This window comes from Phalacrocorax aristotelis, chromosome 10, assembly GCF_949628215.1.
Source record: "Phalacrocorax aristotelis chromosome 10, bGulAri2.1, whole genome shotgun sequence".
NCBI lineage: Eukaryota > Metazoa > Chordata > Aves > Suliformes > Phalacrocoracidae > Phalacrocorax > Phalacrocorax aristotelis.
The window spans coordinates 5,499,081-5,513,773 of NC_134285.1; the positions used below are offsets into that span (position 1 = coordinate 5,499,081).

The window sequence follows — 14,693 nt, forward strand, 5'->3', positions numbered from 1 at the left end:
TTGCAGGGTACAGATAGCAGCAACTTGGATAAGCAGTGGAGTTGCTGGATGGGAGCCAGTAGCTCAGTCTGTTGTTAAGGAGGAAGTTAAATAACCCTAGAGAGATTTGATAGAATTCTGTATGGCTTAAATACAGATAAGTGGTTAGTCTCTGCCTTGGAACTAGTGATTGAATGAAAAAATTGTTTGTCTTGTGTCAATAAGTTGCAGTGCCCAGACAGGATGTAGAATATCTGTACAACAGAATTATAGCATAGAATGAGCATCAGCATTTCAGGGCAATTTAGGTTCCTTCAGCATCCTTCTGAGTGAATTCTTAACAAGCACAGACTTGCTTATCTCCTTGGAAAATAATACTTAATTCATCAGCTGTCACAGAAGAGAACACTCTTTTGGCTGTAGTAAATCCGTGCCCTGTTACCAGTGAGGCTGAATAGAAGTGCAGATTTAGAAGTAATCTGATGGAAAAGCCTGCGGGTTTGGGGAGGGGGAGTTGTTTGTTTATAGTTGCCCCTCAGAAGAATTTTAACCCTGTGTCTTTGGGGTTTATAAAAGACTACTGTGTCCCTCAGACAAAACGAGAGTGTGGAACCTGGAGCTGTGTCTGCGTGCCTACTTCCAAAGCATACATGTATTATGGTGGCAGGATGTTAATCTGCTTGTTGTGTTCAGTAGGTCTCTCTAAGCAAAGCGTTCCTGTGTCTCACTTTGAGGTTTTGGGTTTTAATCTAAGTACCCAAAACCTTGGCTGATCTAATGCCTCCAACAATTTCAAATGCTAGTGGCCTGCTTATTTTATCCTACTGCTGTGCTCATAGCCTTGCTCTTCCCTTGGGCCTCTGCTTTGGATATCTTGCTTTTGTAAAATGTCTGAAATTGTAACATTCAAACACCTTACAATTATCAGGTGATCAACATCCCAGGAAACTTGGCCAAAATAAGTCTTGGTATGTGTCTGAAAAACAGATTTCACTTGCAAATTAGCACTGAAAGTTAGCATTAACGTTGCATTCTGTCAGTATGTGACTCTGGCAGTCCTAATGCAGTGGCACCTTATATAAAGGCCAACTTCAGATGAAATTATATGTCAGTGCTTTTAAGTCCATCCCATTCGTGCATCTGAGATTTCGGAGGTTAAAGGCTGGGAGATTCCCAGACTTCCTTCTGGGTTCTCCTGGGTTTCCTCTGTGTTTCTCAGCCTTGCTGCTGAAGGTTTTACAGCTCCTGAATGGAGGTGGGATGCAAACACTGTGGTTCTTTTAATTGGGATCGCTGTTGCTTTCACCTTGCAGATTCGGCTGCAGTTTGTGGTGGTTAGTTACAGTATCTGTTTCTCCATGTGTTTTGCTGTGTTTGTGGGAATCTTGCTAGTTCTGTGTTATATGCTTCCTTGAAGTATAAAGTTTCCTTCCTGTGCTATTTAATTCATCTGAAACAAGTGAAGACTGACAGGTCTACCTTAAATTGTGTGCTCTAAATTTAGGAGCTAGACACAGAATGATCAGGAAGGGCTAAATTAATATTATGTCAAAAAGGCCTTGGGACAAGCAAAAGGAAGAAAGCCAATTTGGAACAGAGGGTCCCCTTTCAAGTCTTTAGCAGAATTTAGAGGAACTGATTTTCAGAAGGAAGAGTTTAAAGTGAGCCTGTATTTTCGGGAACTGGACAAGAGGATGTTTCACTGTTGTTTATGGTCTGACCAACTGTTGTCACTTTGAATAACTGGCTGAGGGTTAGAGCGACAAGTTGATAAATTCTAGCCTTGCAGAACAGTTCTTATTACCAAGTTTCTATGGATATTTTAAAGCAATCTATATAGGATCTGTTGTGCATTTTTTCATGAAATGAATACTGCTTGGGAACGCTGCCCAAGTGTTCTCTGCTAGCTTTTTGCAATGAGGCTATCAATGGCAAAGGAAGTGATGCCAGATTAGTTATAATATTTCTTTAGGGAGATTTCTTGTGCTGTGAACCTAGCCTGAAGGGACAGAGATATTAAAAACAATTAGCTGTTTTCATGGTAACTTCGTTGGCACTAATGTTAAGATGACACTCATATAGCACAAAATATATGGAATAAATGTTTCTTCGCAACTTTGTCTTTTGCCCCTTGAAAATGCTTTATTCAAAATAATCTAGGTTATAAAAGAAGAGCTTTAGAGCACTATTTCAGGAAGCAAGAGTATGTGTTTACATTTTACCTTACCTTTCTTCCCTTTCTCCTGCACCATTAGTTTTTAAGCAAACTAGTACAATTTTCTCTGCCTTTACTAAACTTTATACTGCAGCTAGGCCATTTTAAAAATAATAATAATAATAATAATAATAAATAAAAAAAACCCAAACAATAATGATGCTGCATTGTGGAACTTGTGGGCTCATTTTAGGCCTTCTGTTTGTATTTCTTGATTCCCCCAGTTCCCAGATGTGCAGTGACTCATCGTACTGAACAATGGGAACAGCATCTCTTATTCCTTCACTTGGTCCCGGTTGGCAAAACTGTTACTCAGAGGATATGTATTGCAGAGGGAGAAGAGATTAGCAGTGAGAGAATGAATCATCCAAGCATTTGTGGTAACTTTTGTGTGGTGAGCAAGAAGTTAAGGAAGACTTATGGCCTATACTGTGTTCCTGTGTACTAAAAAGGAGTATCTGAATTATGTACAATTCATAACTCGGAGGTTGTTCTTCCCCCTCCTGCTGCTGTCCTGGAAAACACAGGGCATGGCTGGGAGACAGCATTTTGATGTCCTGATTTGTTATCAAGGAGAAGGAAAAAAAAAAAGGCTAGCTGGTTTGTATCAACAGCAAAATAGATGATACACAGATTTTCTTGATATAACTTTTGAAATGTGAAATAGACTATCTCTTAAAAATAAAAGATAAGAAATGCCAGTACAGACGTGCTTCGCTGACACGCTCTGCTGTGACTGTGACAGAACGGTGCGTTGTATCCAAGTACCGTGCCGGTTGAAATGAAATAATGTCTTTCAGATTTTAAGAACATTATTTATGAATATTATTAGAATCTTTTTTAAATAAAATGGTGTACTAACAGGGAAATACAAGGTGATTTGAGTCTTTCTTTTTAAATCTTGCAAGACAAGCTCAACGATCTTCTATCAACTGAGTTGATCTGGGGAAGTTTCTTGAGCTGCCACAGTTTTCCTGCAAAAGATTGACACATCTAACCTGGACCTTTTTTGTTTAAGTGAACACACCATGATGTGATTATCTTTAGGCATTTGAATGTGATATAATTAGTATAAATATTTGATGGCTTCCATTTCCATTTTGCTGCTTGCAAGCGTAGTTCAAAATACACAAGTACATTTGTGTGTGTATATAATACCCAAAGCATGAGATGGCTTTGTGTAAATGATAATTTATGTATGGAATTCAAAATTGCATTCAAGTGTAGCTTGATAGAAAGCTAAATAAACTTAACTTCTAGATCTAATTAATATTGCTGTTTATTTCCCCTGGATGACAAGGAAAAAAACTTAATGCTAAATGAATGTTCAGTTAATACAATTGTTCTGATTAAAAATACAAATACAAAACAGTCCAAACACCTGGAGTTTTCATATTTTCCACATTAAATAAATTGCAAGTTATTCATCAAGTCGGTTGGTGCCGTCTGCAGTTGATCTGTAGTGCCGGCTCAATGAGCTGGAATACCCACCACGCTTCCCGGAACAACCGACTTTTTTCTGTGAATTGGACTAAGATGTAGAGCGAGGTTACTCGAGAAGTCTTTGGAGCAGGAACTGAATCCACATTTCCATAGGCCACAACACAGGACTTAATCAACAAATCAACTTTGAAGTAGGGGGTTTTGAGTGTGTGGGGTGGGTTTTTTGTGGGTTTTTCTTTCTCTTCCTTCAGGTTTGTGTGCTTTAATGCTCTGAGCTTTTTTTTTTTTGAACTTCAAACCCTCTGGAGCTTGTTGGGGATTTGTTGTTTTGACTGGAAAGGGATATTTTGACTTAAGTACTGGATGTCTTTGGGTTCTGTGCTAGAAGAGGATATTCATACATCTTCAGATCTGTCAGACCACGCATATGGTGTTCACACCTGTTCCAGCAACCTGACTTGATTAGTCAGTTATCCAAGTGTTCTGCAATTACTGCTTAAAATTTCCCAGAATGAATTATCTGGCTTAATTGCAATGTTACAAAGAGCTATATAAGAAACTAGAACTCTAGTTTCCCTAAATCACTGCAGAAATGAGCATGGGTTTCGTTTGGTTTTTTTTTTTTTTTAAATTAATCAGATTATTTGTCTTACCCTCTTATAAATGTGCAAAATATTGAACTGACTGATGTGTGGGGTGGGAAATAGGGGAGGCACAAGCTGTAAATCAGGTAAACTTGCTTGTGTGTCCCAGCAGTTTACATGCGTCCAGCTGTTTCCTGCTCTCAGCGTGGGAGGGTATATGGACAAGGCAAGGACTCTTAAAGCAACTGGGTAGAAGATACAAGTTGTATCAGACATGGCCTGTTTGCAGTCTGGTTGCGCATCTGAAGGCATTGTGTAGGATAATGCACAATAGATAAAGAAGGGTTTGGGCTTTCTTCAAAGCTTCGGTGACCTTTTTTTCTGGGCTCTCCCGTCTCCTAAATATGACTAATGCTGTACAGGAAGACCTTTTCTCTTATTTATGCGGTCTGTGATATCTCTTCTGATCCAACAGAGTGCCAAAAAATACAGGAAATTACTTTCACCTTATGAAAATTCATGATTGTAAGGAAGCTCTTAGAGCAATTGTTCTTTGGAAACTTCCCCCCCCAAAGCAATCTTTTCTGCTAGCTATCCACTGTAAATCCTTTGTGATGCGTGGTAGCTTTTTGCAAAATGCATGTTCTCTCTCTTTTGTGAAGAGAGACTTCTGGTTTTAAATGTTAGGAAATAATAAGTTACAGCTCCTTTTTGTCTATGCCTTATGCTGGAACTATGCCCTTGTGCAGTACACTGAATCCTCTGGTCTCCAGTCTGATTCTTCAAAATGAACACTTGTGGTGGCATCTGTTTACAGTTGTACTGGAAGGGAATAATTTTATTCTGCTGTCTCAAACCTATGGTGTAGAGGAGAATGTATGGTTTAAGAATATATATTACTGTTGGAATATGAGATGACGTTTTGAGAACGTTCTCATTCTGAATTAGTGACTTGGCGAGGGCACCTACTGTCAATTTGGTCATTGCTGACATGGCCCTGATCTGTGATACATATAATGTGTGTTGCTGCCTAAAATTATTAAAAGGCAGCAGGATTTTCCTTTTTTATCATTCTTATGACAACTGCAAGAGACATGTCCTAAACAACGAGGAATACTTATTGAACAGATCATCTTCACCTGAAGAGAAGCGAAGTGTTGGAAGGAGAATGAGCTTCTGCCAAAGATAGCTTCACTCCAGAAGTCAAATCTGCATCTATATGGAAACAATTTTATTACTTCTAAAATGTATGTGCAGGGCTTTTTCTATCCACTAATGCAAAATGGCACTTGATTTGAGTGTGATATATGAGCAAGCTTGTTTTTAAACAAAACAACAACAAAAAAACACCCCCCCAAAATGTCTTATGCATTTTCACACAATAATAAATTTTCTTTGTAAACATTGCTTATATTCTTCTCAATATAATAGCTAAAGGATTTTGTACAAGATCAGCAAATCCATTATTAGTTTCCCTTTTAGGCTCAAGGGTTTTATCTGTAGAAGAGAGAGTCCTTCAGAATTTTTTCTTTTTTGACAAGCAAGTGTAGCTTAAATTATCACAAATTGGGGGTGACTTAAATCTTTCACTTTTCTAAAGATATGCCAGCCAGTCTAGGATATGCTTTTGTTCACTGTTATGAATTTTAAACAAAATACATTGGCTTCTAAGAAACATGTTTCACTTTTACTCCCACTGAGTGTCAATTAACTGCATTCATCGTACAAGGGGGAAAAAACTAATTCTTTAAGCTGAAGCAAAGGACTGACTTTAATAACACTTCCCTTTCATTGTAAAGATTTACTAGATAGCTTTCAGCATTTATTCATATCTCTGCTCAACTTTGATTTTTTTTTTTTCTAGAACTAATAGTGAATTGCTTTTGAAGAAATACTGCCTTACCTACGTGTCGGTAGTGTATTATGGCATCTCCACTTCATTACTAAGCTATGCGGCACTTCTATTGTTCCAGCTCCTGAAGCATATCAGGATGTTGTCCAAGCTTCCACATGTGGTATTGCTATGTTAGACCTCCGTGTGTGTTGGAAAGTGAAAACACAGTTGGATTTGCTATTCTAGAAACAAGCTTAGTTCCCATCTTGTTCCTTTTCCACAGGGTGAATCGGTGAAATACTTCCTGGATAACCTGGATCGGATCGGTCAGCTGGTAAGACATACCTTCTCTTTCTGAACCTAAGGAGCTCAAAGAGATAATGGAAGCCTGGGTGTGCAATGATTAATGCTTTTTGGTTTGTTTTTTGGGGGGTGGGTTTTTTTTTTAATAATCATTGAATAACTTCGAAGTTCTTCGATCTAGAAATAGTAAACTTTAGCCTTATGAAACTGAAGCTTAGTATTTGCTTAATCTTTTTTGATAGACAGCAAATATTGTTTATGGAAGTTTTATGCACATATTTTCTTTTATCAGTCCTTCTATGCAGTCTCTTAATCTCATTCACTTGTTATGATGATCTGATGGCTGGTGCTAACTAAGATAGCAGGCTGAAAAATTACCAAATAAAAGAAAAATACTAGCACCTGTAGGATTTGAAGTCAGTAATTAAAACATCTGTCGGGAGACTTGGAGGAGGAAGAAGGGAGATGATTTTCCCAAACAGTAACAGAGATAAGCTTCTGAAGAACAGATCTCTCTGCAGTGGTGGGCTGGGCCACAGCCTATGTTAGAGCATGTTGCTGTACTCGCTGGTCATGGACTGTGAACCTGGAAGAAGTATTTGCACTAAAGCTTGCAAGATGTCCTTTGTGAAAGCAATGAACTGTAGAAAAACTAGATTTCATGAAAAAAATCTTTTCGGTGATGATTTGGAGATCTGCTTTACTGAACACTACCTAAACGGCAATAACACTGTGGCTAAGAATTTCATAATGATAGAATGGACTTCAGCCTGAAAATGGGAGGCTTGAAGAATAAAAATGTGGATGAGTGAGTTGGTCCTGTATTTTTATTCTTATGTCTTAGAATCTTCTGTAGATCTTTACCAATATGTTGAGATAAATGGTCAACAGTCCGCTATTTTAAAGTTGAGTATTCGTTCTTCACTTGATAACTAAGAAAAAAGGGCTCTTGTTGATTTCCCTCCTCCCTTCTACATTGCTTCAGTATTTTGGCATTAGCTAGCATTTTTGAAGGATTTTTTTTGACACTTTTCTCATTTCTTTTACAGAATTATTTCCCCAGCAAACAAGATATTTTGCTGGCTAGAAAAGCCACGAAAGGGATAGTAGAGCATGATTTCATCATTAAAAAAATACCTTTCAAGATGGTGGATGTAGGTGGACAGAGATCTCAGCGTCAGAAGTGGTTCCAGTGCTTTGATGGAATAACTTCAATTTTGTTTATGGTCTCCTCCAGTGAATACGATCAGGTTCTCATGGAAGACAGGCGCACAAATAGACTTGTGGAGTCCATGAATATCTTTGAGACAATAGTCAATAACAAGCTTTTCTTTAATGTTTCTATTATCCTATTCCTCAACAAGATGGATCTTCTTGTAGAGAAGGTAAAGACTGTCAGCATTAAGAAGTATTTCTCGGACTTCAAAGGCGACCCTCACAGGCTAGATGATGTTCAACGTTATCTGGTGCAGTGCTTTGACAGAAAGAGGAGAAACCGCAGTAAGCCACTCTTCCATCACTTCACCACTGCCATAGACACTGAAAACATCCGCTTTGTGTTTCATGCTGTGAAGGACACGATCCTTCAAGAGAATCTGAAGGATATTATGTTGCAGTGAAGGAGAGCAGCCGATGTCCTGTTAAAATTTGCTGGAGGGTTAGATCAAAGTTTTTATCCTTTCTTTATGGCCCTTGCATGTGGTGTAGGACCCATGCTAATTACTTGGCTCAGGAATACTGTAAACTAGCCAGTCCAAACAGAGGAGCTATAGGCCGAAGGAGTCAAATGTTGACGTTAGCTACTGAATCATTTGGACTAGAAACACTACTGAAACATGGCCGCTGCAGGTTCGGTACCTAGTTTGGAATGCTGAATAACGCAACCACCTTCTGCCTTCTTAGAAAAAAGAAATCTCTGACAAACCATGTATGGAAGACACGTTTTAAATGAATATGCTAATTTTTCAGAGACACTAGTCATACAAACTGCCTCTTTTTTTGTAGTTTGGAGGTGCTGAATCAAACTAATCTAAACATAATGAGATTGGCAGCTGTACTGGAGAACGTTAATGGAAGTTCTGTTCTTATCTCTTAAGAATGTAACCAGATCTTGTGTGCATGTTCAGCTTTGCCAAGGGTCTGGAAACCACTTAACAAGGTGGATGCTCAGCTCTGGTCTGAAGGTTTTGTGTGAGTCTCCTGAGGCAAAAGTCTAAAACTGTATAAGCAAACCCGTGTTGGAGTAAATTGGATGGGAAGTTAAGGCCTCACTGATACGGAGAAGGGTTTATTTTGCACTATGTGTGAAGGGAATTACGTCATGGGAAAAGTGATTTCCTTGGTGAAGCAGCCTGTGCTAGAGCACCTGACTGTGTTTCTGCACAGTGGGTGTGCAGCTGAGATGTACTTCATGGAAATGCAGCGCTGTTCTCACACCCACAGTTGGCAGTTTTCTGAAGGTTCAGTATCTCGTGTGACAGGGCTTTATCTATATTCAAAAGTTTGAAAGCTGATTAAACCCTTAAGCAAAGGTTTTGGTAGTACAGCAGCTGCTTGATTAGTTCCCAACAGCTGACCTTATAGGAAGACTGAACACCCTAGAGATCCCAGTTTTACAGCTGCACTGATGTATTTGGACAGCAAGACCTTGCTGTAAAATTAGCCTTTAATCTGTGTCTTAATGGGGTCTTTAGCCTATAGTGATGCACATGTAATTCTGAGTACAGTCAAGTTTGGCGTTGCCCATTTCAGGCAATGGTTTGTGTGTAAAGTTGCAAGAGGCTATGAATAATGTTGATATGAACTGTTAATTTCCTAGCTCTCTTAATCTGTGTGACTAACTGTCAGGTGCCTTTTTTGTGTACAGACATATCGGATCTTTTCTACTACAGTGGGGTACATGGACAAGCTGAAGATCTGCCTTTTATATCAACATTGTAGCGCTATCCTTTAGGTGATTTTCAAACATAGTTTACTGTGCAATTTTTGTCATAGTTTTTATCCAAGAATAAAACCTGAAGGGCTGTTTGTACCCATAAAAAGTCAGCAGATTCCCTGGAGTTCTTATCCCCTTCGAGCCTGTAATGGCATCTCAAAACAAGCAACGTTTTCCTTCAGCTGGTAATCCTATGGGAGATGTGGTCAAAACAAGTCCTGTTCCGTTGTCCTTTCATGTTAATTTGGATAAAATCTGGAATCTTTCTTCCCCTCTGAAGCTTGCAGATGTTCATAATGGTATTTTTGTGTAGTTTCCTAATGTAGCAGTCTTTTGGCTTTCTCTGCACAGGCTTCAGAGTGGAAAAGATGTGGCTATTCCAGCGCTATGTAATGTGCACAGTATCAAGGTAAGAAGCAAGTGAAAAGTTGCAGATGGGAAAATCTAACTTAAATTTGAGCAAACTTAAACAAGGAATTAGCTTCCTTGTAACAAGTCTTATTTTTGCCAGGACCAACTCTGTCTTTTAAATATTTATTCCTTTTTAACCTTGAAGGGGAAAAATGTCATTCTAATATTCAGATGGGGGGAAACTCTAAAGATCATTACATTTGAAAAGGTAAATGTTTCAACACAGGGTGATGCAAACAAATTTACTCATCATATAAGGTTTGTTTCTCTAAGCTAGCCCATTTGTTTGGCTGAAGACTTAAAACTGTTTTCAAAGTTTTCAAAAATTCTTGCAGTTCTTGGTAGTAGTTTCTGCTTCACACAAGACACTGGGAAAGAGGAGGCAGTTACAGGCTGACCTGACTTCTGAGTTGACTTGACTTTATTTCCTAGTTTGCTGTGACCTTTATTCTTTCACTAAGTTTTCTAGATGGGTTAATATTATGCTTGTTTTCTCAAATGAGTTACACATTCCCTTTCAGCGCTATTTTTTCTCAAGAATTACCTCAATTGTATGCCTGAATCTACTGTAGTTTTACCTGGGAGGCATAGCATGGGATTTCCTCTTCTGTTTTTCTCTTCATACTCATCCACGGTTTTGTAACCTCAGTCACCTTATGGATTTAAAACTCTGACAGAACTAATAATGCAACTTTTATTTTAAGTAACTTAATCTGTACCTGGAAAAGAAACAGCATGAGATATCTCATATTGAGCTCTCAAGCTTTCTTTTTGTATGATACGGCAGTTTTGCACACCAAATCTGAGTTTTAGGGAACCAGTTCGATCACCTCAGGCCTATTATTGCCTTTCTTCTTTTTATTGATAAAATGGGCCTAAGGGTGATACCGTAGACTGCAGATGAAAACCAGTAGTTTGGCTCTGTAGGCTGTGTTCTGTGGAACTTTGATAGTGATGGTTCACACCAGGAACCCAAGATCAGGAAACTCTTCTTGCAGAAGTCAGGCATTTCTCAAGTTTGCAAAGGATTTGGCCTAAGAGTAAAAAGAACATTTTTAAGTGGCAGCTTTCTTTGCAAAATACACTCCGCTTCTTGCCACAATTGAGGGGTAGCTTTTGTTTGTTTTTTTTTTTTTTTCAAGGTAAGTTGTAGTATAATAAAGCCAGAAAATCATGTTATGGTAAATCAGTTAATTACTAAAGCAGAACTTAGGTGGGTTAGGTCACACAAACATCTCGGGGCAGGCTTGGTTTGTTGCTTAGTCCTTTCACAAGAAGCAAATATAAAACTTTAAGTGACATCCTGGAGAACTTTGCAGGTAAACACAGCTGGAGAGAACATGTTTTTTGTTCACTTTATAGGCTTATTGTTCACTGGGCTAGTCAGGAAACGGGTCACAGGCAGGATGATAATCAGATGGAGACCTTGAACAATTTTTTTTTAAAAGCAGCTTTTTGCTGTCCCTCCTCTGACACCCACAGGTCAATGACCAGCGATGGGGTGTTGCAAACGGGTTGTCTCTCGCAGGGACAAAGAGAGGAAGTGCTCGCGGCATGTGCTTGCAGAAGAGACTTATGTAATCTTGCAGTTTAAGTAGAAAAAGCAACTAAATGGCAGTCACTTATCAAACACTGCTTTGTATTTGTTGTCCTCAAAACAGGCTTTAAGCTAATATAGCATGTCAGCCGGTAACATTCCTTCAGATTGCAGTGCTGTCATTCTCTGAACTGTTCTTAGATGGCTTTATGAGGTGGCGTGGTGAATTGGGATTAAAAAGGAAGAATAGTTTTCTGTAAGTGACATATTTAATAGGCAGTTGTCACTTTGACAGAATTAAGTAGTTCTTAAGGTTGAAAATGAATTAGTATCAATTATAGAATGGAAATTACTGGCAACTCACCTTTGTGCTACAACTCAAAGATGCTTGTTTGATACAAAGAATTGATCCTTTTTTATTTAACATGGCAGCATAGATTGTTTGACTTATTAACCTGATAATATACCCAGTTTTTTAAAACACTGCTGTGTGAGACCTAGAACTAGGCGTGTTACAAGCATGAGGAAGCTCCTGAAGATGACCATTTACAGGCTTTCTGAGCCAACTAAAGCCTGAACCTCAGCCAAGCAGACAGAGTGGAGAAACTAACAGCAAAAAAAAACTGTCACGAAAGGGAGTAGGAAGAGCTCATCTGTATGTGGCACTGCAGACAAAAATGTGATTCTGCTAGGATAGCTAAAATAGGTTTTGGTATAAAAACGGTGCATTTGAAAAGTGTGTCCCATCCGGTCTACGTGTTGTTCCCGTCCCCCTCGGGTATTCACCTGTCCTGGTTACTGTGATCTGAAAGGATTGTAGAATTAAAGAAATTAAAAGAATAGACATGGAACCACTGAAGAAACTAGCAGCTTTCTTTAGTGACAGACAGCTACCTTCCACAGAATATCATTTTGGAAAACAAGCCCTCTGCAGCCTTTAGATGGCTGTCTTTGTGGATATTAACTTCATGTTTTGGAGTCTCTTCTATGTATGTACTCTTTAGTTCTCCTGGAAAAAAATAAACCAAACTGTTCTGCTGCATGGAACTACCGGATTTCTGTAAAAGCCTCCTCTGATTTTTAAGTAGTGAGTTTTGACACCTGACCTAGCTTTGCTTGTGTCATCAAATTTTCAGGAGTACTTATCAAGTTGATAGACAATTCGATGCATGCTAGCTTGAGACACAAACATGACATGCAATAACGTCTCGGCACACCGCAGCTTGTCATGTGAACCAAACACTGGTGTCTCATGGTGAGAACTATAGTAAGTTTACTAGTAGCTTCTTTTCTGTATCATTTTTCTAGTACAAAATCACATGATGTAGTCAGGGGTTTTAATATAGCACTGCCAACTCTTTACCTCAGTACACTCTAATTCTGTAACGCGGGAAGTGGTGGGAAGGGTGTTTCAGTAGCAACCATAAAGCATCTGTGCCTACTTTTGTAAATGGGTTTTTAAGAGATTCCTAGGGAGCATCCATTATGGGACAGGAAGACTGGCATGGTTTGGGCCAGACTTGGGCTGAGTGACTATTGGCTTCACACACTTGTGGATGAGGACCGTCTAGCCTAGTGAGGAAGTAATTGGCAAGACAATACAAGACCTAGTGCTTTTTAATATTACCTGTTTTGTTTTTAGCTGGGGTGATCTCTGCTTTGTGCTGTGAAGTGGGCACTTCTTTGTTTTAACACAAATCTTTTCTTACATAGATGGAAAAGAATAAAGCCAGCATATTTGGAGCTGAAACTGCCGCTCTGCTTCCAAGGTGACGCTATCTCTTTGCTCATCTTGGTGGTTGAACAGTTTGGCTTGATTCTTGATGGTTTTATCTTTGTAATGGCATTTGGAAAGCAGTGTTGAAGTTTGTCTATGTGTCGATATGCTTGTTTTCTTATTGGGTGGGGAGTATGGAGGTACTAGATTGTCAGTGTTAGTGGTTCTGTGCCTGGCTTGACAAACTGTATCGCAACCTAGCTCTTGGCATATGTCCAAAGGTCGTATCTCTTGTCCGATGTGAAAATACTTGCAGTCGGAGAGAAATGGAGAGCAGCACTGACTTCTGAGGTGGGCATTCTGGTAAAAAAGCCAAAGTATGTTGGAAGGGAGCAAGAGAAGGCGAGCTATTTTCTAAACAGATCCCAAAAGCTGATGGTACTTGAAGACTGACTGTATTGAAGAGAAATGACATCTGCATTGACCCAAAAAGCTTTGAGTGATGCCGGAGAGCTAGTTGCTGTGAATTAAGAGCAGCAGGCTGGCAAGGCTGGCCCTGCTGCAGCTGCACACCCTTCCATTGTAAATCTTTCTTCATCTGTTCATAACTGAGTGCTAAAACTCAGTTCCTACTGGAATGCGGTAGGCAGATCTCTGGCCAGACAGTGCATCTTACTCCTTTCTAATAGCTGCTTAAACTTTCTTCAAGATACCAGAGCATGAGTATTTCAGGGAATGGCTAGATAACAGACTGTTTCCATTATTTGAATAAAAATTAATACTGATGGAGAGCAAAACTTTTGGATAAGTAGGACCTGAGGAAGAGCATCTGTGAGGGAAGTATCAGATTTGGAACAGCACTGCTTCTCTGCTAATACTTCCCATCAGTCTCTTGTGCTGAGCTTGTGTGCAGGTGGCTGGGCACAAAGGCGGAGAGAAGATAGGAGGGAGAAGGGGGATGTGGAAGAGAAATGATCTTTTGGTAGTTCACAAGAGTTGGAAAACGTGCTTGATGGGCTTAGGTTTGAAAACGTGTTCAAACTCCTGTTCGCACTGAAGCCATTAACTGTCTTTAGGATAATGAGCATTTTCCCAGGGAACAGGTTTCATTATCTGGCGTGTGTAATGAGCTTGAATTGATGATACGTGTTAAACAGTATTTCTGGAGTCTCCACTTAACAAAATGGCTAGTATTTATTGCTCTTGTGATGAGTTGTCTTGTTTATGGAATCAATGTGTATGAAAGCAAACTGACAAAACACAAAGTTATCTCATGACACAATCATGTAGCTAGGAAGCCAATTAATGTTATCTTTTATTCTGCAATTTACTTGCTCTCTGGTGCCTATGCATTGTAACACACATACTATGCAATATCATTCTTTTTTTAAACCAGTTCACTGCATTGGGCAAGAAAGGCCTGAGTTTAGCCTTAATTTTCTAACGATTCACAAGAAAGTACTTTAAAAACAGTGACAAACTAAAAGAAGGTGAAAAATGCATAAAGTAAAAGCACAGTTCCAGACTGCTCACGTAAGTGTCTTTCTAGCACCAAAACAGCATCCACGATAGAAGCAGCTACTTGCTGTAATAGTTTCAATTTATGAAAACTGTGTACTAGATAAAATTATATTGTGATGTGTAAAAAGTGTATTTTATAGCTTTGGTGACTTAGTTTACTGTTTTGTATATATGAATTTTATAAATCTATTAAAACGTGACTTGTTATACTGTT

At 39.0% G+C, this 14,693-nt stretch overlaps 1 protein-coding gene across 1 annotated transcript in view; it reads left to right on the plus strand.

The window, feature by feature from the left end:
• The window catches only part of GNA12 (G protein subunit alpha 12), a 44,054-nt gene extending 29,361 nt beyond the window's left edge, over window positions 1-14,693 (plus strand). The window contains exons 3-4 of the mRNA XM_075104858.1: window positions 6,339-6,389; window positions 7,408-14,693. Coding sequence (XP_074960959.1) covers window positions 6,339-6,389; window positions 7,408-7,977 — 621 coding nt within the window. The 3' untranslated portion in view covers window positions 7,978-14,693. The remainder of the gene's footprint in view (window positions 1-6,338; window positions 6,390-7,407) is intronic.